At 34.1% G+C, this 26,324-nt stretch overlaps 1 protein-coding gene across 2 annotated transcripts in view; it reads left to right on the forward strand.

The window, feature by feature from the left end:
• Window positions 1–6,500: 6,500 nt before the first annotated feature.
• The window catches only part of LOC148948029 (uncharacterized), a 31,624-nt gene continuing 11,800 nt past the window's right edge, over window positions 6,501–26,324 (forward strand). Inside the window, exons 1-2 of one of the 2 annotated variants that reach the window (XM_089095181.1) lie at window positions 6,501–6,600; window positions 25,185–25,401. In XM_089095181.1, coding sequence (XP_088951307.1) covers window positions 25,220–25,401 — 182 coding nt within the window. In that variant the 5' untranslated portion in view covers window positions 6,501–6,600; window positions 25,185–25,219. The remainder of the gene's footprint in view (window positions 6,601–25,184; window positions 25,402–26,324) is intronic. The other variant, XM_089095182.1, reaches the window with a different exon arrangement.

The raw sequence follows: 26,324 nt of genomic DNA on the forward strand, positions 1-26,324 counted from the left end.
GAATTTTATGCAGATCTATCCTTTTTTATATCAAGGAGGCACACTTGTGCCTCTATAAAGAGGCGACCCACCACAATGTTAATCGATTTCAGGTCTTAGAGGTCGCAGAGAGACAGCGGTAATAGCATTTTGTAGCCCAAGCTCAAACTAAGAAACTTGCAAAATTTCATCCTCCTCCGACTTTATCTTCATGGGGTAAACTGGGCCGGAAGGTTCGACCCTCCCACCACAGCCCCCCGTTAACGTTGTCCGATTGGGCTGAAATTTAGATGTTAAGCTTTCCTAGGGCCCGGGAGCTTATCCTCGAAATTTCAGCTTAATCCGATCACTCCTTCCCTGTTTTCAAAAAACCAAATATAGCAACTTAAAATTCATTTCTTTTTTTTTTCTTAGCCACGCCTACAGGCCACAGTTGGCACCGGATCCGGTTGAATGAGGACTCATTCGAAGCAGAATTCGACCTGTTAGGGCCTTTTGATATTTTCAGACCGAAAAAATTATCCCCCGAATTTACATTTACGAAAAACCTTAGTTTTTTTCAAATAATACAGATAAATAGGTTAGACATGCTTTGTTATGAAAATATCTGCGCGTCAATTTTCATAACAAAGCATGTCTAACCTGTTTATGTGTATTATTTGAAAAAAACTACGTTTTCTAAAGAGTTAAAGAGGCTGAGTTACAAGGTCAACCCTTAAAACGTACAGGGATTAGGAGGCACAGTTGGGGGGGCTGTTAAAGAGGCTGAGTCACAAGTTCGAACCTTAAAACGTACAGGGATTAGGAGGCACCCTGTACGACGTGATTTGAGTATTCAGGAATTAAAAGCCTTAACACAAGAATGTTCAAGAGCGGGGGGTTTGGGGGCGGCAGCCCCCCAACTTCAACTCCTGACACGATCAGCTAACAGTTAGTCAAGCAATAATAAGTAATAAACTGTACAAAAACGTGCAGAAATTATTTGAAAAAAACTACGTTTTCTAAAGAGTTAAAGAGGCTGAGTTACAAGGTCGAACCTTAAAACGTACAGGGATTAGGAGGCACAGTTGGGGGGCTGCCGCCCCCCAACCCCGCTTTCGCAGCCTTTAAATAAAAAAAATTTTTAACTGAAAGTAAGGAGCGACATTAAATCTTATAACGAACAGAAATTATTCCGTATATGAAAGGGGCTGTGCCCTCCTCAACGCCTCGCTCTTTACGCTAAAGTTTTTATTGTTTAAAAAAAGAGTTGTCAGAAAGTCAAACTTTAGCGTAAAGAGCGAGGTGTTGAGGAGGGCACAGCCTCTTTCATATACGGAATACTTTATGTTCGTTTTAAAATTTAATGTCGCTCCTTACTTTCAGTTAAAATTTTTTTTTTATTTAAAGGCTGCGAAAGCGGGGGTTTGGGGGCGGCAGCCCCCAACTGTGCCTCCTAATCCCTGTACGTTTTAAGGTTCGACCTTGTAACTCAGCCTCTTTAACTCTTTAGGAAACGTCGTTTTTTTCAAATAATATTTGACAGATCTGGCCCAATCTTTTTGTGGCCTTGGCTTAGTCTACAATTGGGGCTGTTGCTAAAAAATCATGTCTAGAAAATAATTTGTAATATGCATATTTCCCTACTTGTGTTGGTATATACCTTGAGAAGGAAACATGTTAAGAAAAAAATTCTTACTTGATAGTTAATATACAGAAATAATTGTTGCTGATATCTTGCTTGTAGCTCTGCTATACATTAACCCCAGGCCACTCCCCTTAATTTGCAAAAACATGGCTCAAATTCATTCATTGTACCAGTAAATTTAATCAACTATGACAAAGCAAAACCAGTAAAGCAAGTTGCTGATGGGAGGCAGAATGCATTTGAAATATCTAATTTAGGTTATATATTTGCCCATTAGGGGAAGGAGTTAGGGATAAAGTATAGCTGAGATACATGCAATATGTGTTATCTAAAATTATTCTGCATATTATGAATTTTTTTCTTAACTTGTTTCCTTTTCTACATGTCCTTCTCTAGACTGTTTATAATTAACACTTTTTAACTCCAAGTTTATTATACTTTACCCCCCCCCTAATCTGCATATATACATGGTTGCCCATAGGTTGATTTGTAGGGAGGCTTACCTGGTCTAATCGGCATTTCCAATGCTGTATAAATAAAATCTTAAAACAGAACATCATATGCAGTACAATAGTGCTGCCTAAGTAAAAAGCCATGCGAGCACAATATATTGTTTTGTTTTTTAGACCAGGTTACTTTTTATAGAAAGAAATGTCATAGGAACTTCAAAAAGATACTCATGGAGGGCAACCATTTCCCCCTCCCCCACATCAATCACTTCCCCAAACACATCCAATCAAAATTTTGAGATAGCCATTTTGTTCAGCATAGTTTAAATGGCCAGAAATTATGACTTTGAGAATACCACTCCCCCCCACAACCCTCAGAACAATAGTCCAAAGCGAATATAACAACATCCTCAGTAATCAAATACAAGAAATATTTAGGTAGACATTGAACTAAATCAAAACAAAATATGAGCATGTGGACTTTCAAAAAGGTGACAAAGCAATATCTCAAGAACAACTTATATTAATAAGTTAGATCTTTAAGAGTACATTGTGGGGGATTTTGAACTATCCAGAAGGCACTATGTGTATATTTTTAGTACTACAACTACATTTACTGTAACTAATGATACTAAGAGTACTAAGGTGAAGGTGCCCCCCCTCCCTTGTTCCCCCTTATGGGCGCCCATGCAAATATATAGTTTGACTTATATTTGGTAAAATTCTAGACAAGCTATTTGTTGCTATCTTGGGAAAGGGTTCGGTTACAAAAATGAAGCTTTCTGGGATGGGTTTACAGACTAAAGTATGTCCTTGAAAGATATTTTGAAGTAGCCAACCCATCTCTAATACTTTCCACAAGAGAGGGCACTGACCTTTGATTACCTCTAAAAACATTTGTCTTATAAAAGTGAAACCATGCAGAATAGATAGTCTGCTTAAAAAAAAAGTACAAAAAAAGTGTTTTCAGCTTTACAACTTGCCAGAATTTGGGAAGTTTCAATTCAATCCAAATTTGGGAAGTTTCAAAGATCTGGAAATACATTTCCTAAATTTAGGAAAAAACCCTTGATGCGGCTTAAAATTCTACTCTAACAACAGGAATTGCATTTACAAACTAAAACCAGAGAAAAAGAAACTCAAAATTAAGATATAATGTTGTTTTGTCAAAATTCCAAAACTTAAAAATCAGAAGGGGTTTAACATAGTAGAATGACAATACCTTCCCAGAGCTTATTTTTGGCCCTGGATTCATAACTGTAAGTTTTGTTTTTCTAACTTAACTCTTCAATGATATCACACAGTTGATTTTCTATAATTATAACCTGTATATTTCCTGATTATTTTTATGACCATTCTTGTCTTAATAGTCATCCAGAAAATTTAATCAACAGTAACAAAATCAAGAAACAGAAGACATATTGGAAAGATAGAATTTAGAAATATAATAGAATAGGCTAGGCTAGCCTATATTTTTGCACACTGGGGGTAAGGGGAGGGAGTAAAGTTGAATTACAATCAAAATGTGTTATCTATAATTATTTAATTTGCAAGGCTTCACAAGGATTGTTTAAGGTCATCAAACATCAGTGCCTTCTAAAGGGAGAAGAAGGTGGAGACAAGTATTTTAAAATATTTTTCTAAGAGATTATTATTTATTATCTTGATGCATTCTTGAAAGATTCATTCATCTGACTCAAATATTTTCCAAAACAGCAAAAAGCCACTAAACTAGAAACTTACTAAAACAGAAATAAAGGTTTATTAGTCTTAAATTAGAGCTACTAAATAAGAAACAAATAAAGAAAACAATTCTCACTTAAAAGTATGGAGAAAAATTGTAGATAAGCTATTTTGAAGGCACTTCCAGTATAATTTACTCCTTCCCCTAATCAGCAAATACATAGCCTTACTTATATATTTCCCACGCATTTTGCCATGAATTACTCTTGTTTAAGCCATTGTTTTATATAAATTAAATAAATATTTATGTATTCAAGAAACAGAAAAACATATAGGACATATACAATTTTGGCAATACATTTACACATTAGAGGGGTGGGATAAAGTATAGTGGAAGCACCTTCAAAATTTTTAACTACTTTTTTGTTTCATATTGTAAAGGAACAATTGCTGTCTTAAAAATGTTTCCTTCTCAATAGCCCCAACTATAGGCTAATACCAAATCAAGTAGTGTGTTCACCCATCCCTGTGTCAACTATTGAATTGTATACATCTTTTACCTTAGTTTATTGACCTAGCAAAACCCCTTGATCAAGGTCTGACTGTAGACGACTTTTATATATAAGATGTTTGAAAATATATTTAAACAGATCTTAGATCACTAATAGACTGAGTATCTGATTGTATCATATTATTGATAAAAACATGTTGTATGTTTCAAATATATAATAATGTGTTTTGAGCGTTTTTGGTGTCTTGCAGCCACATATATCATAGGCCTGTATATAGGACTATGAGAGTTGAAGAATACATTTTTTGAGTGAAACAAGTATTACAATTAGAAAGAGTAAAAGCTATTTATTAGTGTTCCCCTTGTCCCTAGTTCTAATGTAGAATCTTATATGTATTTACCAGGTGTACCGTTTAATTCTTTCCAGTGGTATTTCCAAGTATTGAAATTGCATCCCAACCTTCTAATGGTTGTCAGGTAGTGGTTGCATTCTATGCTGCTCTCATAATTAATGATGATCAATTTTGGCTAGAATGTCTTCCATATTGCCTCAGCCCTTCCCATCACTAATTTCTGTTCTTCATTTGTAAAATAATTAGTTATTTTAAATCTTGTCAGGAGTTGGGTTATAAATGGGCTGAACACAATAAGCCATTACCAAATTACCGATCTAGTCGATCTAGATAATATCCTAGCCTCCTTTGAGTCTTAAATCTTTTAGTGCCTTATGGATCTAAGTGCCTTTCTTTTTTGTTTTTTATCTGTATGTAATATTTCATTTTGGGATTACGAAGCCTTTTATATTAACCCCGTTCTCACGTATTTTTTTTTTCTTTAGGCCTGACTATACTAATTTGGTTATATTTAGATTTTTTCTTGCAAATGCATCAAATACAATGTAACAAAAATTTGTGTGCGATAATGAGCAAAAGATATTTTATGTTTTTAGCTTGTGACTTTTGCTAGCGTATTCAGTGAAATAAATCAAATCAAATTCTGAAAGTTAATATAAAGATTTCACAGCTGTTTAACCATTATGACGCATAAAACTGCAGCTAAAAAGAGATGAATTTTGGCAGATCACATAAATCGATGTTCTTCCGTAAAAGTGGAGGAGGATAAAAAAAGGGTAAGCAACCAAAGTAAAAGTAGAATTAGATTAGGGGCACAACTTTTTCTGACTTTTGCACGAAAGAACTATTTTAGCGGTATTTCATCATTTGTAGCACTGTAGCACGTGCTTCAATTTGAAGCACTTTCGTAATACAATTTTTTAATTTTGTCATTGACGAAATGATGAGGATTTTGAAAAAGGTTAAGGAATTAACAAAAAGTTTGGACTGCATTTTTCCGTATTTGTTTTGAGAGATTTGTGCAAAGTTTTATTTAACCGGGACCACCTTTTTGCCGTGCTTGTTTCGATTGGTGCTAAGTTTGAAATAACCGGACAAAAAAACTGATCTAGAACTAATCCAACTACACTTATCGGACCAGGCGCGTGTCGCGGCGCAAACCACGACACGTGCAAATTTTTGGTTACCTTAGCATCAAAAATTGTCTCGTAACACACAAATCTGCGTGATTTTAGCTGTTTATGAGATGACCTAAATGGCAATATTAGTTTTCAAAAGGCTCGGAGTGATTTTCGTGTATTTTTCAAAAGTTCGCCAGCTTGTTGTCTTTGACTTTAGGGCAACCCTTCTTTTCGGATTTAAAGTGAAGCTTTGTTCTATACTTCTGGCCTGTTTCTAACAGAAATGAATGCTATGCCTATTTTTTTTATTCCCAATTGAATTCCGATCCTAAAGATAAGCTGGTATTTGTTTAGCCTTGTGTCACCTGATAAGGAGACATGTTAAGAAAACAATTCTTTCTTTAAAATATGTATAATGATCCTAGTTCTTATATTATCCAACGGGAGAACCTTTATCATCAAGTCTTTCCTCTAAAAATCCTTCTTTTTCCTGTTTAAAATAAAAAATTTCCAAAACCTAAGCCGCTGAGATTCAATGCTTAAGTCTTTTTAAATTGCTGCCTAATAAGTTCTTTTATAGATAGTGTTCATGCCGGTCTTTAGTGTTCATATTGTGATATTTACCCTTTGCCACTGCTCTTCAAAAAAAAGTATTAAAAAGACTGGCATGAACGCTCTCTATAAAACAACTTCTTAGGTAGCAATTTATAGCGGCAATTTAAAAAGACTTGAGCTTGAGCATTGAATCTCAGCAGCATGGGTTTTGGAAACATTTCCTTTTAAGCTGGAAGCAGAAGGATTTTTAGAGGAAAGGCTTGATGATAAAGGTTCTCCCGTTGGATAATATAAGAAATAGGATAATTATGCATATTTTAAAGTAAGAATTGTTTTCTTAACATGTCTCCTTATCAGGTGACACAAGGCTAAACAAATACCAATAAGTTTATCTCTTAATTAGGCTATTTCAGTTCTACATGAATGGGAAAATTTTGGGCTGGAATTTGAAAAACCGGTAAAATTCAGTAAAATTCTACTTTAGCTACTTTTGTCTATCTTGGAAAGGGGTTAGGTTGGGAAAATGAAACTTTCAGTGTTGGGTCTACAGGTTAAAGTATGTCCTAGGAAGGTATTTTGAAGTACCTGCCTCCATTCCTTCACCCTCTCGAGGGTCCTGACCTTTGATGACCTTTAAAAATCTGTGTGTTATAAAAGTGAAACCTTTCAAAAATTAATCTTCTTCTTAAATGAATTACAAAAACATTGTTTTCAGCTTCACAACTTTGCTCAATACCATTTTATAAGTTTTTTAATATATGAAAATAAATCTTTTAAATTTTGAAAAAAAAACCATTAGCATGGCTTAAAATTATAATAAAATAAAACAAATTGCATTTTCAGAATTAAAACCAGAGAAACAGAAACTGGTAAATGAAAATTAAGGTAAAAGTTTGTTTTAACAAAATTTCAATGGGTATGACCTGTCATGTAGGGAAATTTCAGGACCCTCTGGAGGAGAAGGAGTAGAGGTAATTACTTCAAAATATCTTTCCAGGACATACTTTAGCATGTCCTTTAGCATACCCATCACTGAAAGTTTCATTTTCCTAACCTAACTGCTTTCCAAAAGTAGCTAAAGTAGAATTACCTTTTGTCATTTTATGCAACCATCTTTCATCATTCTGCTCTGATCAGTGGTCTGAGAACAACAATGAATATATCATCAAAGTTCTCTCATCATTGTTCTATATGGCAAAACAGTGGTGGTCTTTACACTTTTTGTTAACATCAGTGAGCTGTAAGATCTTGGAACAAAGATGAGTTATAAAACAATAATCTTTGCAGAAAGATGTAAGATCTTAGTGCTCAAAAATGGGCCTATTCATAGAATATATACCCCCACCCTCTAATGTGCAAATATATACCTAGAATTGCATCCTCAATCTAAATATAACATATAGGTGCATCACAAATGGACTTTACTCCTATCTTAGCCATATGGCGGATGTCTGTTTCCAATCATCATGGTTGTTCTCCAGACAGTGCACCCTATCCCCCCCCATGGTCCAAGATGAAGGACCTATTGGCATCAGAAAAATTCTAGATGAGATATTTTTTACCAAACTAGGCCTATCTTGGAAACTGGTTAGTTTATGAACATTTAACTTTTGAAATGGAATCCAGGACCCAAAACACCCTGACAGTATTGTCTAGCTAGTCTACTGTGCTAATCTTCTTCTGATCTCTTGTGTTCTAGAAATTTCTCTACTTGACTTATGACTTTTCAGCTTCTATCCTCTTGTTTTGGTTTTGAAAATACTATCCCCTGTTTTTGAATGGAATTTTAATTCATGTAAATATTTTTTTTTTTGCAAAGTTTTGAAGTTGGAAATACTGTATTTTCACTTTCTACCTGATACTCTGGGCATATATCACAGCTATGTGCAAATTTTGGTTAAAATCTATCCAATTTTTCAAAATATCAGAAACATTCATGGATATCAATTCTGAAGAATCCCATTTAATCAACCAGCAGGGCAAAATAGCAATACATACAGTGCCTTTTTAGGTTTACATGTATGACCATTCCATTACATAAAGAGACATGTTAAGAAAACAATTCTTCTTTCATGAAATGCAAATTAATCCTAGTTAACTTATTTTCCAGAGGAAGGACATTTAACCTCACTGTTTTCCTTGTATATAAATCACATTTTTAATATTTATGTCTACTCTTCAAGTCTTGAAAATTGTTTATTAAACAAACACCTAAGGGCCATCTAGCTAATCTAACCTTAACCTAGGATTTATCAATATTTGCCTATTTAAATCATTTTGGTAGATGACAGTGATTGTGTTTAACTTTCATACATAGATTGTTTGAAAACAGATAAATGCAGTCAAATCTGTTTATTTTTTATAATTTTGCTTAAAAAAATTGTACAACAGTGAAAGAAGTGATGAAAAAGATTTTCCCCCTGCAAAATATGTCAACTAGAATTATTTTGCATATTATGAAATAAGAATTTTTTTCTTCATATGGCCCCCTTGTGCAATGGAATGGTCATACATATACACCCATTTTAATTTAGCCTAGTTTTAAAATATAGTGAGCCATATGTACAGTTCTGGGATGTTGACATGCTACTCAATATCCCTACATAGTAACTAGATAATTCTACATTTATGAATAAAACAGCTGTCTCAAAGTTTAGAGTAGATGTTTCAACATTGAATGGGCTTGGAAGGAGGGCTACTTGCACTCTAATGTCTTTTGACTCTTAAAAAGAGCACTATAACTTTTAATTTCTAATCAAATTAGGTCTGTTAAAAGTTTCAATTATATTTCTAGCTGGTCTATTTGCAGGTCTTTGAAACCTCATAAATTTGGATTGAGCAAAGTTGTAGTAAAGTTAAAATTGTTTTCTTGTTCTCCAGTTAAGCAGAAGACCTGCTTTCCAAGGTTTCACTTTCATAACACAAAGATTTTTAATGTTGTCAAAGGTCACTGCTCTCTAAAGAGAGTAGGGATTGAGGTAGGTACATCAAAATACCCTCCTGGGACATACTTGAGTCTGTAGACCCATTCCTGAAGGTTTCATTTTCCTAACCTAACTGCTTATATATTTACCTACTTGCTTATATTGTTCCTAGAAGTGAATAATTTAACTTTAACCCCCTCCTGATGTGCAAATATATAGCCCAAATTATATAGATTATAGTCAATCCATTCTCCTGTTATCTGTTGCTGTTAATATTGCTTCTTTGTTTGCTATTAAATCAATTCAAACAAACATCAGCCTAACTTTGGGAAAAATTTCTTAGACTTTCAAGTTCTGCAGGAATAGCCCTACTTAAAAGGTAAATTAGGGTTTTGAGTTTGATGATAAAAAGTCCATCTAAAATTATTCAATAATCAGTAATTTTTGTGGAATTTTAGATAGGAAAAGGGACCTACTGGATCCACAGACCTTGCAAACATGAAAAAGCACACATTTGTAAGTATTAGGTCACTACAAGAACTAAGCAGATGATTTAATCATCAACAAAGAAAGATTAACAAAAATTTTACCCCTGTTTTGTCAACATTCTTGATCTACATAACATTACCATATTACCTTTAAGGGGATATATGATCACATGTGCTTTTGTTGTTTACTCTGGCCAAATATCAAACTTTTCTTTTTGCTATTAGTTTTCCCCCCTTAACATGCCTTGTTTGTTCGGCTTCTATTCCTAGCTCTTTCTTTTCCTCTTGTTTCGCTATTTAGCCTATTGCGCAAAGCTAATTTTAATAATTTTCCATAGAATTTGTATAGTCTTACAAAAAAAAAATCCCAATATTGTCCCTCTCCCAGATTGTTGATATCATCTCTTAAATCCTTCTTCCTTGTATAATCATTAATTTATTTATTTATACTTTCTTCTAATTTATTTTTATCTTTTTGTTTCTTAATCTTTTTATATTTTAATTTTTTAATAATCTTTAATTTTTAAATCTTTTTTAATCTAGTAAGTATATACAGGACAATTTGGTTTCATTTTTGGGTGTCACTAGATGTATTGCCAGCCAGGTGTGTTTGAGGGCTAAAAGGGGTGGGTGGCTCTGACAGTTTAAGCTCTGCAATTCAAACCCACTTAGTAGTGGCCCCCCTCCAGATGTGTGACTAGTCTTCACCAGCCATCACCTTGACAGTTTGAAGTTGAGGCCATGGCACAACAGCAACTTTGGATGAGTGTGCCAGGTGGTAGAGGTTGACAAGTAGCAGTTTGCATATGGTGCCATAACTTAGTGTTCACACCAAAGAGACCCTGCTGGATGATACTGGTTCATCCCACAGTGTAGTCCATGACTTGCTGCTCCAATCATGGTCAACACCAATCTTGAATCTGTCAACTGATCTGTCTGACATGGTAGATTTGCCAAGTGATTTCCACTGAGGAACAACACAATCAGTGAAGAAGTTGAATTTTTCATGCTTTCTTCTAAATTTTTGTTACAATTTTATTGGGTTTTCTCTTGTTTTGGTGTATTCACTGCAATAAAAAATGGGTTTAATGGTTTCACTGGCCATCATCTTAAATGCAAGGATGACATTTTCTCTCTTTCCACAGTACATTAGGGTAGGCAGGTCTAGCTTTTCTATTCAATACTCATAGGAGATTCATTGTTTGGCAAAAGAGATCTTTTTTGCTCTACACCGGACCTTCTCAAGTGTCTCCATGTCACACTTAAAATGCAGGTTGGCAACCAACATGCCAAACTCAAGACGGGGACAAAATTGGGCTGTGTAAAGCTTCTTGATAACTCTTGGTTGGTGACTCGTCAGAAAATTCTTGACCAAACCAAGGATGTTGTGTGCCTTAGCTGCTTGGTTCCAACAGTGGCTAAGAAATTTAAACTTATTGTCAATTTAAATATAATAAAAAAAGAATTTCAGAAAGCTTTTTGTTTTTGAAGAAATTTTCCAAGGAAAAGTAAAGAGCTAAGTTACAACAGAGACAACCTGCTATAAAGCAAATTTCATTTCTTGCATAAAGCAAACATCAATTTATATCAATGTATTAAAGGAAATCCAATGCAAGCCAGATTACAGGAAATCCAGATTACAACAACATACTAGACATTTCGATCAATGAATAAAAGACCAGAAATTGCAATAAATAATATAAAATTAACAGAGTTAAATTAAACTTAAAATTAACAGAGATTACCACAAACAATTATAGGTCTAATGCCACTAAGCTTTCTTAAGACCAGAGTGTCATTTGCCTTGCACTTAAAACAAAATACATTTCAAAGGTTTTCTATTTATAACATTCTTAAATCCTAAGTTTCCAAAACTTCAAAAAACGAATATTATCATATGATATTCAGTCTTTTTACTTTCATTAATTCTTTAGTGATCTTGGTTAATATGGTTATTTTTTTTCTTATATGACAAATGAAAACACAATGCTTGAAAGGACACTATCCTTTAGCAGACTTGGGGGTGTTAGCCCTTGGCCTGTTTTTGGTAATTCATGTTCCTTTTAGCCTTAATTGATTATTTATCATAATTTTTGCTCATTTTGGGTCTGAGTTTTTCTTTGATTGTAATATCTGTTTGTTTTGATTTTGGATTATTGCTTGAGTCTATTTCTGCTTGACTTTTGTTTACCTAGCCCTTTACTTTTATCACCAAAATTTTACTTTTTGAAATCCCTGTAGAAATAACCTGTTGTTACTTCTTTTAGTTTTAAGTTTGGATTATTATTTGAATTTATTTCTACTCGTCTTTGATGTAATGTACCTCTTTACTTTACTGTGAAAAACTGTTTTCTGAAAAAAATCTTTCTAATTTCATACCAAAGCAGAGGGTTTGAAAATAAAGAAAATAAAACTTTCTGTTAAATTTTTTTTTTTTTTACAAAAAGAGACCTTCTCAGCAACAAGCTATCCTGCTGCTACAGCTCCTCCAGTCAAGGGCTCTAACTACATTTCATCCTCCATAATAGCTCATTTTTAACTGCATTTCAATTGGGTATAAATATAAACTTAATAAATTTTTTTGTCAACTTTTGTACTTACTATATAGGTTTTAAAGTGTTCAGGTCAAACCCAATGCATTCACAACTTGTCCTTATAGCCATTAAAGATGAGAATTTTTCTTTAATTTGTAAAAAGTGGAATTAAAATTTAAAAACAAACATATATTACTTTGTGTATGAGAGGTACTCACCCCCTTTCACCTTTTAACTCCCTTCTCTTTTTACTTAAATTACATGTGAGCTCTACTAAGCCAAAAATGTAAAAAATAAACAAACTTTTGCATACAGGCCAGCAAGGTCTGCATAGGGCAGGGTCCAATCTCCTGATGCTCTGCCCTTGGCCAGGTGCTATGTGTTGTTAGAGCCAAACCATCTGACACTTCCCATTATAAATAAAAGAAAAACAAAGTTTTCCTAAGGAAAGAAAAGAGCAAAGTTGCCAGACAAAAATAATACTTCACAGTAATAATTTACATTGATAACTTCTATATTGATAAAACTAGTGCACAAATGAACCAACAAAAAATATTTCCCTATGTTAATATAATTATAGAGAACTAGTGCTTAACTGAAAACAGAAAACAATTAGGAGTTTTGGTACAGTAGAAGCAAGCTAACAAAGGACACTCTATTGAAGGAAATACAGCATTTTAGGATTGTTGATTTGTTTTATTTATATTTTTCCCAGTTAATTTGGTATCACTTCTGCACAATGAGCTCAGTCCAATGATTGAATCTTGTTTTGGCTCTGGAAAGGACATTTCATTGCTGTGAAGTGTATTTTATGGTATTCAGGTGGTGTAGTCGTAGATGCCTTTATTTCTCTCCTTATAGGGGAGCTAAACTCTGGCCCTAATAGTATTTAAACTTTGGTAGCGTGCCTTAGGCTATGACCGGACTAATGAGGCGTACCGACTGGGTATGTTTGAGGGGCTAAAGGTAGATCGTAGAGAGGTTGTCTGAAATACAATACTTTTATTCATTTAACATATAATAATTCCAGATATAGATATTCTACTGGGACTGGCTGTCCCAAGTAGACCACAAGTCTTAGAAACTACAATAATATATAATAAGATACTTAGACACTTACAATGATAAGACAAGATTTCAAGATATTTCGAAAAACAACGGACCAGAGGTTAGTCCGGCAAAAAGTTGGTATCAGTCTAAATCTGCCCCTTCCCATAAAATGTATCTTTTATATATTTTTTATCAACCACACCTTCCTTTAACCAACCCACGTAATGGCTAGGAAGTTGTAATTTCTCAATTTCCCGTTAAACAGAAACTTGGCAGGATATGTTCCTTATCTTTATAAAAAGGGATATATGCAAACTTTGTGTTATGTGTCCTGCATATTGTTACGAAATTATTAATTAAATTAATTATAAAGCATTACCAAAATGCTACCGTTTTCAAGAAGAGTTGTCCAAATGATCAATAATTTAATTTTAAAGTAAGGTGATTTTCTTTACAGCTATTTTGCTGCGATCTCTGGGTAAGTATTATGATACACCCGCAATGGGTTTCCTTAGGGTCATGTTTCTGGTCCAATATTGGCCATGTTCTTTTTTTTGTCGAAGGATTTCAATTTGGAATTCATCCTTGTTTCTCTTTTTCTCTGTCTCTAGGACTGAAAAATACTCTTTTTACCCTTCTTCATATGCATCTTCTGTTTTAACTTGACCCCAAGCGGCTTAAACATTATATTAGTGGTTCTGCCTAAATTAGATTTCAAGTTATATTTGAAAAGTTTATGAATTATTTGAGTTTAAATTTAATTCCCATTAATAATTTAATTTATCTTTGTGATGTGGTTGATATACCGTTTATTTTTCGTTTTAGAAATACCTTGGATAAATTACACATAACATTTTTGTTTTTAAATTTTCACATATTTTTTTTCCAGCACAAAGCATTTCCACATATTTCAATAATATAAGCCATTTGGGCTATGTAGTACATTCTCTAGGCCTAAATTAAGTTCTGATTTTATCTCACTTTCTGATGAACTTGTAGTAAAGTCTGTAATACTACTATAGTTTCCAAAATATCAGTTGATCAAGTATGGTTTGGTTTCTGATGGTATGAGATGATATTATCAGGATACATTTGAAGTGGATTCAAAATTTGTTTTTTCAAAAATGTGTCCAATTATGAGTGAAAAAAAATGGATCCGACAGGATGCTACAAAAATTTGAATTCCAAGAAAAATAGCTAAGGCTGTATGTAAAATAAATATTTACATTAGAATACACATAAAGCATAAAGTGTTACATATATAGTAAAAAGAAACACTCAGTTTTGTAAAGTTTAATTAATTTGATTTACTTTTCTCTCTTTTAATTACTCCAAAAATAATATCCTGCTTAAATCAAAACATTATGTTTCTGGCTGGATTATTCTTTCAAACTTAATACTAAACGGATTATTTCACAATAAAAACTATTAATACGTTGACTCGAAGTCAAACATTTACCTATAACATTAAATCACTAGTTAAAACTTAAAGTAAAATAAAACCTAGCATATATATACAAGCAATGTGTAATAACTTACACAAGTATTGTCTTTATTCGGAAAAATCGATACGATATTTAACTACTGGTTAAAACTTAAAGCATTTTTAAAAAATAAAACACGGTATAGACTAGCATTGGAATTAATTCTAATTATTGTTTTGTTAATTGCTTTTGAAGTATTAATCTAGAATACTTCTTGAATGATATAAAAACAAATACTCAACATTTAATTCACTATATTTACATGGATAGTTTAGGTTATATATATATATATTAACAGAAGTTATGTTGATACATAACTTAATTGTTTAAAAACAAATAATAATTATGTACCCTAATACTTTATTTAATCACTGCATTATTTATTCTTTGTACAACTTTTAAATAAGTCTGTCAAGACTTTTATATTATAATTCCTAACTACAATTAAAATATTTACAAAACAAAAGCAACTCCAACAAATAGATTTATGCACTATAACTGATAACTGTGATTACCCTCTATATAAGGGCTTGGAAATAGTTCATATAACATGACTTTGTTATTTACATTTCTATAAATTTTTTTATTTTTTACGATAACAATTCCCTATTTATAAAAGGTATTAAAAATACAATTATAACTGCAGAAATTTTCTCAATTAAATTTGTTACCCTATCTAACTTTTTTCATATACGACTAGATAAATTTTCTTATCTTTTTTTTACAACTTTGGTTCTATATTGAACACACTTGTCCCATTTACAGTCACTAGCTTAATATATGCCTGTTTGTTTATTCAGACTATTGAGCTTTTTAATTCTTTTAGATTTTTTTTAGTACTTGAGACAGTTTTATACGCTTTTCTCGGTAATCTCTCTTTTTTTCAGCTTTAATGTCCTTTTGGGACAATGCTCCATTTACGGCTTAGATCTGATAAGCTAAAAATTTTTGCTGTTCATCTTATACCTGTTAGCCACTATCAATTGACCCGTGCCTGCACTCTGAAGGTTTACTTACTAGGGTTGCCTTCTAGTAGCTCCTTATAACGTTTCCAGGTCCTCTTGTCATCAGCTACAGCTAAAAGGACTATTATGAACCTGCACACATAATAATTAATTATTTATATTATTGCCACACTTTTTTATTTGTGGCCACAATTTTCTCTGGGGCTATTTTTTTTCAGAAAAGTGGCCCTTCTGCAGAAAATGCCTGGCCTTCATGGCACACAGTAATTTAGTTTTAGACATACAAGTGACAATGACTATTTTCATTTTAACTTCCCCACTTTTAGTGGTCTTGTCTTAGGTTTCAACTTCAAATGAAGTCCAAACAAAAATCATCTTTATCTTGATGATTCGAAATATTTTCATTAGACAGTATTTCTAGCCCTCCCAGTTCGTTATGGATGGTTGTCATCAAATTTCCTTTTCTATCTTAATTTCGGGATAAAGCATCTGTTAAAACGTTTGCGAAGCCACTTATATATATTGGCATGTATAAATTTGTATGTTCACACAATATTCTCCGCTTCAATAAGGTTGAAGTTTATCGTATTGAGTGAGTACAAATTAATGATTTTTGGTCGACGTGCAACACAAATTTTTTTCAAAGCAATTATTGTCAAAACTAATCTGTAAAAGCTACAACTGCCAAACATTCCCTCTCAACTGTTAAATATCTTCTTTCTGCCTCTGACCTACTGGCGTATTGAACTATTGATTCTACTCCTTCAGAATTTATGTCTAATAATATGGCTCCTATACCGTACCCCGAAGCATCTGTTTGCAAACAGAAGTCTTGTGACAAATCTGGTAGTTTAAGTATTGGCGTCAGTACTAATTGCCGTTTTATTTAATTTAGCGCTTGTTTTGCGTCCGCTGGACATTCGAATTTACCTGATTTTTTCAAATAGTTTGTCAAAGGTTGTGCTATTGTTGTATAATTTTTAATATAGCGTCTGAAATAGCTTAACAAACCACAAACTGATCTGCAGCTTTTTTGATCTTTAGGAGGCTGTACATTTTCTATGACTGTACATTTTTCTGGATTTGGTGAAATAGTACCTTGGTTTATCAGGTGTCCAAGAAAAACTAATTTTGGTACTACTATTTTTAACTTTTCCGGTTTTAATTTTAAGCCTGCTTTTTTAAACTTTTCCAGTATTTTCTAAGTCCGACCAAGTGGTCCTCCAAGTTTTCATTAAACAGAATTAAATCATCTAAATAAGCCAAGGTATCTTTTTTCTTCCTGGTTCGTTATCTTTTAACACCAAATTCATTAGTCGACTAAAACAATTAGGACTAAATGATAAGCAAAAAGGCATACGTTCAAATGTGAACGTTCTTCCATCGTCTAAGATTACTGTAGCTTTATGCTTTGTTTCTGCATCTAAAGCGATTTGCCAATATCCTGCAATTAAGTCAAAACTTGTGTAATGTTTTGAACCTCTTAGTGCATGTAAAATCGTATAAATTCTTGGTAACTTCATTACGTCCTTAACCATGAAGATGTTTAGTGCTCTAAAGTCTATGCATAATCTCAAGGTGTTATCTTTTTTCCTGACTATTACTAGTGGAAAACACCAATCGCTAACACATTCTTTAATTATTTCCTGATCTTCCATTTCTTTTATTTGGCTTTCTAGCCATGGTTTTAAATGATAAAGTGTTTTATATGGTGATTTTTTGATTGGAGGGCCCTCTGTTGATATATTATGCGTGATTAAGTGAGTTAATCCATAATCTGCTTTGTGTCTTGCAAAAGTCCATTTGAAATCCCAAAGAATATTTTCCACCCTAGTTTTTACGTTTTCCGGTAAATGTTTTAAATCACATTGTTGCAAAAAATCCGTTTTTGACATTCCATTCTTTTCTTGTGGCTGCGGTTTTAATGAGGATAAATGTTCGTGACTAGTGAAGTTTACGCTTAATTCTGGACTGTTTAGATATTTTATTTCCGAATTTGAAATCTTTTCCACTGATCCAAGTTCTATCTGGTTCAGTTTTATTTTATTATTACTTAGATTTGATAGTTTTAATTATGTTATACCATTTTCAATATTTTTAACTTGATTTTTCACGAAAATCATCGGGTATTGCTTCATGGTGTGTCCTCCTATCATGGCATACATTGTTTTAAGCTTTCCTGGTTTTGTATTTTATGTAGTTAGAAATTGAGTTGTCGTCTCTCCTTCTATGGTGATTTTTCCGCTAATTTTTAAGTTATAATTCGAATCGTCACTTTCGTTATCTGTTGTTACGTAAATTTTCCTATTATTTTCATTTGCCTGGTTTATGGTTATTGTATCGGATATGGGTTCCCATATGGTCCCATATTTTCTGATGGCATCTACTCCTAGAATACAAGGAAATGGTAGCTGCTTGCATATTACTACTGTTACTGTTATTTCATTATCTCCTGTACTAAATTTTAATGGACATTCTCCCAAGATTGTCAGCCTGTGCCCTGTCACTGATGTCAGGGTATTCTGGCATCTGCTTACGCGATTTTTGACACTCGGAGGAAACCTCTTAAAAACTTCCTCTCGAATTAATGATTTAGATGCTCCTGTATCTAGTAAACATGGTAAATTTTGAAAACACTCAATTTTAAAACAACGCAAAATCGGTAGACTATTATTATTTGCAATTGTATCGCAACATTCTAAACTGTATAGGGGTCTTTGTAAGGAAACAGCTCTGTCGACCCTTACAGGCTGGTTTCTCCGTTTAAATGGGTAATAGGTAATTCAAGACGCTGGATAATTGTAGACAGAGAAAAGCCATGACAGATAGTACTTCCACAGGACAGGACAGGATGGTACAGACAGGACGTACTTCCACTTATCTCTTTTTTTAGCCACTCTACTGGATTTAGTGATAACTTCCTGTTCGCTTTCTGGTGTTTTATTCTTTTTAGACTTTCCCATAGAGATTAGGTCAAACTTCTTGTACTGCTTCAGTAAGAATTTTTGACCTTTTAATTTAGCTTCCTTCGCATGAGCCGTAGCCGAAGTTAGTTTTCGTTTTTGTGCATCTTGGGGTTCGTCTGGAGCTGATTCCTCGCCTGATTCAGTAGAACTGGCCTCTGAAGAATCCTAATTGGGGCCTTCCGGGATGGTCGTTTGCGATTTTTGAGTATCACCTGCCCTTCCTCCATATATTTCGTCTCCTCTGGAAGTATAGGGTTTATTTTCCATTTCCTCGTGCTGAATTCCTGTGTCGGGGGAGTTAAAACATTCTCGAGAACTCTGGGAGACGTCAAATGCTTGTGGAGAATGTCTCCATTGTTTGAATGCCATACCCTCGGGGGGGGGTATTTTCTGTAACTTGTTTTCTTGCCAGGAGTTCTATTTTTTAGGCATGACTTTAGATACTGTTATGTCGTGGTATTGTCCTAGGTTTTCTTCTTCAGGGGTGTTTTGGGTCCAAGGCAAGGTACTTTGCCTTGTTTTTATAGGAAAATAGATTTCGTCCATAGCTTTTCTTAGATTTTTCTTGTTTGTTTCCTTGGGTGGAGTTTTCTTCATTTTTACACCCGGGGTTTCCATAGCTCTATTTAATTCATCCTGTAACGATAGGGGCCTCTCTATCGGGGTTGCTGGTGATACCATATTGTCTGGGAATCTTCTGAGGGGACAAGGGGGTTGAGATTCTTTCTTGGAAAAACTGGCTATTTGGGGACAACGTATAGTCTAACTCTTCTGAGCTTTCTGACGATGAACTTTGTGGGGCTTTTGGGGTTCTTATTGCTACTGGTATTAAAGATTTTCCTTTAGGGACAACTAGATTTTTCATAGCTAAGAATTTTTCAAAATTTTCCTCATCGCTATCGTTTTCGAAATAGTCTTGTTTGAAATTGAAAGGTTTTAACTTGGCTAGCCTTGACTTGGGGAATTCATTTTCCTCGTTTGACGAATCGGTAGATGAGGGTTTCGGTGCCCATCTGTCCGGGAACTTGGCCCTTTTATTCGGCTGACGTGTGCCTTATATCCGTTTTCGAGGTTTATCAGTTTAAAAATAAAATCATTGTCGTATTTTTTGATTATTCTGTAAGGTCCCGAATACTTAATGGAAAGTTTTCTGCCTTCCACCTTTGCCTCATTTTTTAGATAGACAGAATCTCCTATTTTAAAATTTATGCTCCCTCTGAATTTGGATTCGTTTCTCAACTCTTGGTTTATTTTACATTTTTCTAATTCCTGCCTAACTATCTTATATGTTTTCCTCATTTTATTTATAAAATCTAGCTTGTAGTCCTCTGTATTATTGTAATACTGTCTGGATTCTATAAATTCCTGATAGGATATTTTAAAATCGCGCCCGAATAAAAGATAAAAAGGACTTTCTTTAGTTGTTTCCAAATAGGCAGTATTGATTACATTGTTTAAGTAAGGTAGATTTTGGTCACAATTGTTTCGGTTGTCTTTTGTATAAATGCTCAAGACATTGGAAAATATTTTATGTCTGTTTTCGATTTTCCCATTAGCTTGCGGGTGATAGGGGGATGTCCCCAATTTCTCTATGTTGAGAAAATTCATTAAATATTTTGTTACTTTAGAAACAAAATTACTTCCATTATCGCTAATAAATTTGTTAGGGACGCCAAATTTTAAAAATATTTTTTGCTAACGCTTTACTCGTAGCGTACGTGCCTTGATTTTTCAATGCTTTGGCAAAAGTGAACCCAGAAAAGTGATCTATAACTGAAAGAATGCAAGTATGGCCTCTGTTGGAAACAGGTAAGCCTCCACTGGTTCCATATAAATCAAATAAAACAATGTCGAAAGGAAACCTCGCTACCGGCCCTCTTCCCATTGGGGGGCGGGGATAAGCTTGGGGATTCTTTCTTAAATTGCATAGTTCGCAATTGTTTATGAAGTCTTTGAATTTGGTTAATGCTGAAGGAACAAAGAAATATTGTTTCAATCTATGATAGGTTTTCGTGATTCCCAAGTGTCGGCCTGTATCCGAATGAAAATATTCAAAGGCAGGTATTATTAGGTTTTGGAGTAATACAGGTATTATCGAGGTTTGGTTTCTATTTCTATCGCCAGTTACTATCCTGCAAAGGATTTCTTCGTCTAAATCATAATAAAAATTGTCTATTTCCCTTCTCAGAGCTTTGAACTGATCAGGGAGGTTATCAAAATTCACAAAATAATTAATGAGAGTCGAACACATCTCATCCTTAATTTGGCTTCTCTTAATGTTTGTCAGCGATAAGGGGCAATGATTAATCTCGTTTTATTCAATTTGAATCTTAGGTTTTTTCTTTTTGTGTTTTCGTTTACTGGAATTGAGTGCATTTATTTCTTTGTTTCCATCATCTGAAGTTATTTTCGGGGTATGTGCTCAAGTAATCACAGGGGCCATTTTGTTTACCGGCCAAGTGTTCAAATTCGTAGTCTAGATCTAGGATTTTCATTATCCATCTAGCTAAAATTCCCGTTGGATTTTTGAATGTGGTTAGGTACTGTAAGCTTTTATGGTCCGAACGCAACTTAAATTTTCGACACACTAAATAATGTCTAAAATTTTCCAAGTGGTAAATTATAGATAGTAGCTCCAATTGCGTTGCAGAATAACTGCTTTCGCCTTTCGATAAAGTTCTACTTTAATAGCATATGATTTTCTCTATATACGTGGGGGGTTTCTGTCGGGGGTCGGAGTAGTCTTCTATGGGGATTAACTGGGAAAGGATTCCGCCGATGCCCAGAGCTTAGGCGTCAGTGGTGACTACAAATTGTCCTTTTTCAAAATCAGGTAGCGACAATACTGGTTCAGAAGTAAGTGCTTTCTTGAGAGTGTCTAAGGAAGTTTGATCTTCTTGCGACTAGGTAATGTTTTGGGGGGTTTTTTGGTTAGATCTGTTAGGGGTTTTGCAATTTTGGCGTAGTTACGTATAAATTTTCTAAAATAACTGGTTAAACCAAGAATGGCTCGCAATTGTTTTATAGTTTTCGGGGGTTTGAGATTTTCTACAAATTTTATCTTCTCAGGGTCCGGTGATATTTGGCCTTGGGTCACTGTCATTCCCAAGAATTTTATTTTGGATTGAAGTAAATTTACTTTTTCAGGCCTACATTTCAAATTGCCTTCTCTGGATTTTTCGAAAACTTTGGCTAACGTTGCTAAATGATCCTCTGGGTTTTCTCCTACACAGATTACATCATCCACGAAATGAATATTGTTTATGCCTCGTAATAAATGTAACAAGGGTCTACATAGTGCACTTGAACTAGTTTTAAGTCCGAAGGGTACTCTTAAATATTCATAAGAGCCACACTCAGTCGTAGAAAATGCCGTTTTATAAACGTCATTATCTGCTATCAACTTGATGATAACCTTGTGTGAGGTCGAGAGATGTAAATATTTTGTTTTTTGTTGAAATGGAGTCTAGGATTTCGTCGATTCGGGGCAGGGGAAACTTGTTGTTAACTACCTGCTTGTTCATGGCTCTATAGTCTACTACGAGCTTAAGGTCCTTTTTCTTTTTTGGTACTAGTATAACAGGGGCTGAATATGGGCTTATACTTGGGCGTATAATATTATTTTTCTCTAATTCGCGGATTTTTATTTTTTAGCCAGTTTTTTTAGGGATAAGGGATACGATAGGGTTGTTTAGCTACAGGTAACCCTGTAGTTTGGATAGAATCTTCATAGAACGGTATCAATCCAATGTCCTCTTTACACGTAGAAAATATATCTCTAAAGTTCCAGAGCAATTCGCATAATTTTTCTTTTAATTTCGTATCATGGATAATGATCTAATTTAAATTTTTTCAAAAATTGGGGTCTGGCTAGTGGGTACCTATTCCTCGGATTGCTAACATCAATAGTATTAACTAAACTCCTTTTGGAGCTTTTACATTCGTCTAACTCATGCTCAGAAATAACTTGTATTTCCACAAGACATGTTTCCTTTTTTAATGTGATCGTATCATTTTCATGTGTATTTGTCAACCAAACAAAACCTTCTCCTTTCTCATATAAAATGATCTGTTCTTCACAAAATAAATTTTCGGGGATTTCTCCACACCGGGATGCAAACCAAACTTCAGAGTTGTCGTTAATGGGGTGACCATTTGTGAGATTTGAACTCTTTGCGTTGTTTTTTGGGGAATCTTTGTCTTGCGCACTGCGAATCCGTAATATTTTTCTTCCGACCTATTTCCTATTAAGTTAAGATTCGCGCTTGGTTGCGTCAAATCTTCCGCTAGTGGGGTTGGCTGTGATGGGACAGCATTGAGGTTTATTATCTCGTTCCATAATTCTGCTATTTTCTTAATTTCTGCTTGCCTATACTCCTGCGTTTTCCCTATTTTTGCTTTTATTGACTTGATCCATTTGTCGATGGGATTTCTCCTGCAGGACGAGAAACGAGGTACAGAAGTTTTTATTCTATTAACTGTTGCTTCCCCTTTCTCCACAGGTTGGAGAATAGGATCGGATGGATATTTCTTGTGCCGACGGCACGCGGCATTTGTTCATTTTGCATTGACGAAAAATTTCTGCCCGTCGGGAAAAATATCTTCTGTCATCATTCGTATTCCTGCTAAATCTAGTAGGATGCACTGTCCGTGAATTGAATTGGTACATGTTTTGTCGTGTATTTGGGTTGGGGAACCGATAATTATTTTGTCTGTTAGGGGAAGGATTTGCGTATTCCAATCCCTGTTGGTAGGGTTGCGGAACAATGGTAGGCGTGGGGGGGGTTATTCCTATAACTTCCTGACCCATTGGCATTTAAGTTTCTTCTCCCGAACAAACGGTTATTAAAACTGCGGGTTGCTGATGTATAGTTGTTTCTAGTACGGCATTCCTTGGCAATATGTCCTTGTTTATTACATGCATAGCTTATAAGTGGGGGGTTATTTACGTAGTTTTCCGTATTCGTGGGTACGAAACGTACAATTCTTTGCCTGGTAGGGGTTGAGGATCTATTTTGGTTCGGTTTTGGTGAATTATCTCTTGAGAAAAAAGTGGGTGAAATTCCTCGTGATCGTCCCGGAGTTGATTCTACGTTATTTATTCTACGTTATTTATTCTTGACTTGTTGTAATTTGCCACAATCGTTTCAATTTCAACCATTCTCTCTACTTCCTTTACTGCCAGCTCTAATGTTTGAATATTTTTTTATATTAACATTCGGTACAGTTTGGGGCTCAATCCTTGCAAGAAAGCCTTTAGTACAATTTTATCATATAAGGTACCAGATTCTTTTCCATATTTAGCCTCTATGGATACCATTACTCTGTGTAGGTATTCCCTAACATTTTGGGTTTCGTCCAAACATACAGTTCCGTGCGTACAGTAGGTTTTAGACTTCTGCAGTGAGTGCGATGCCGAAACTCTTGTTTGTAGTTATTTTTATTCGATCCAAACTGGATTTCCATATTCTTTTTAAGTTTCACTCGTTTTAAGATTTATTTATTCATTTACATTAATATATATTGTATGTTTGTTCGCATTGATTGTTTATTTAATTTCTGTTCGTTTTAAGTTTCATTTATACTTTAATAGCAAAACATTTGTTTTCTTTTTAAGCTTGATTTTGAGATTCAATCTAAACATTTTTCGCGTTAAGATATATGTATTCATTTGTATTATAACTTGTATGTTTCTTGCTATGATCGATGATATAATTTCTGGTCCTTTTGGGTTTCATTTGTTCTTTAATAGTAATTGCTAATCTTTTTTAGTTTGAATTTTAACAGGTATTCGTATCAACTGAGCTTAAGTTTAAAATGGCCTTTACTTTTCTTTGAAAAACTTATTTTTTGGAAAGTTTTTTTAAAAATTAATTTTAAGAAGAGGGGAAGGTGAAATAGAATCACAATATACCATATTTATGAAGGTTGTCAAAAAGGCGTATAAGCAACATCTTATGAACAATTTTGTGTGGAGTAGAAACTTACAGATGTTGTTGTTGGGGGTGTTGAACTAACCGACAAACAATAATTACATGCTAATGCTACTCCTTCTATTCATACTGATACTAGTTGCCTGCAAAATTCTCTTGGGGTGTCATATCTCTTCTGGATCAGATATTTTTAAAAGCAAGTTTTATTTAAAAGTGAAAGTAGGGAGCGACGTTAAAAGTTAAAGCAGAAAATGTTGCATATATGAGCCCTGATAGAAGTGCTACTAATTCTACTACTGTGACTACTATTACACCAATGCCTAAGAGTATGAAGGTTAAATTGGCAGGTAATTTTAAGGAGAGGAACAGGTGAAAAACATCACAACACACCGTATTTATGAAGGTTGTCAAAAAGATGTATCAGCAACATCTTATTAACATTTTTGTGTTAAGTATAAAATTACCGAGCTTGTTGGGGGTGTGGGGCCCCCCCCCCCCTCCTCGTGTGTGGGTGCCATGTGGCGGGATAATCACTTGTAAAAAGTAGCTTTTTATCTTATAGGTACTTTGGCGGAACAGCCAAAGTTACGAATTAATATGAAGTCTCCTGGATTTTCTGCGGAAATTGGACAAACACTTATTTTTACTAGCAGGTTGGTGGTCCCAGACCCAAGTGCGTACAAGAATGTTCATATGATGAGAATAACGTGGTATAATCCAAGAGGAAACCTTATAAGTCAACAAAAAAGGTTGCGGTCAAAAAGAAATCGTCCCTTCAGGTATATTATTTTTGGTAAATTTAGGTCCTGTCCTTACTAGGAGGGATCAAAACTATTTTTGTATGGAGGTGGGCGGTTTTTTGTTGTCAAAGTTCAAACACACGAAATTAAACACATGACCACCATTCAACTGGGGGGGGGAGATTGACAAGCGAGTATGTATTCCTGCATCGTTATCCCGTCAAAAACTATGCCATATCCCGTGGGAACTGGAAATCAAGTTCGCGCAGAGATAAATGCCTCGCAGATTTATAATTATTTTTAATAAATAAATACGGCACAAAAAGATATATAAAGAGATAAAAATAAGTTTTTTAAATCAAATATTATGTTATCTTTATAGTTAGTTTCAATTTTTTATAAAATTCTTTGCTTTAATTTTTTTAGCCTTTATATTCAAAATTTTTTGCAAAAATGAAGCATTTTTGTGTTTTTATTTTTTTATGTTATAAATATTTGATAAATTAAACTCCGTTTCACCTTTTTTATTGTATTTGTTCATCGTTACGTATTACAATGAACCGTAAATTTGACTTGTACTATTTTTGAAGGCGCCAGAGACAGATATAGTGTAAGAAAAGTTTGGTCTGGTCGAGGCTATGTTTACAAATGTGAGCAGGGTGATGGCCACCCAACAGGAATCTGCTGACTTATTGACACCCTTTAGTGTCTTAGTAAAAGTTGAAAAATTTATGTTTTTGTTTGTTTGTTGTTTCATTTTTTTGTTATTGTTTAGTAGTAAGCTCTATTCTGGATTTTTTTTTTATTAGAACAGAGAAATTAGTTTATTTCTCTGTTTATGATGAATGGTATTTCTTCATAGAATAGATTTATGCGTAATCCGCTCAATATTACGGATCCATAGCATTTAGATATTCGTACATATGCTTCGTATATCTGTATGTTATGGGTAAGCACTTTTT

The sequence above is a fragment of the Artemia sp. Qi Xiang Cuo genome, chromosome 10, assembly GCF_049724085.1.
Source record: "Artemia sp. Qi Xiang Cuo chromosome 10, ASM4972408v1, whole genome shotgun sequence".
Lineage (NCBI taxonomy): Eukaryota > Metazoa > Arthropoda > Branchiopoda > Anostraca > Artemiidae > Artemia > Artemia sp. Qi Xiang Cuo.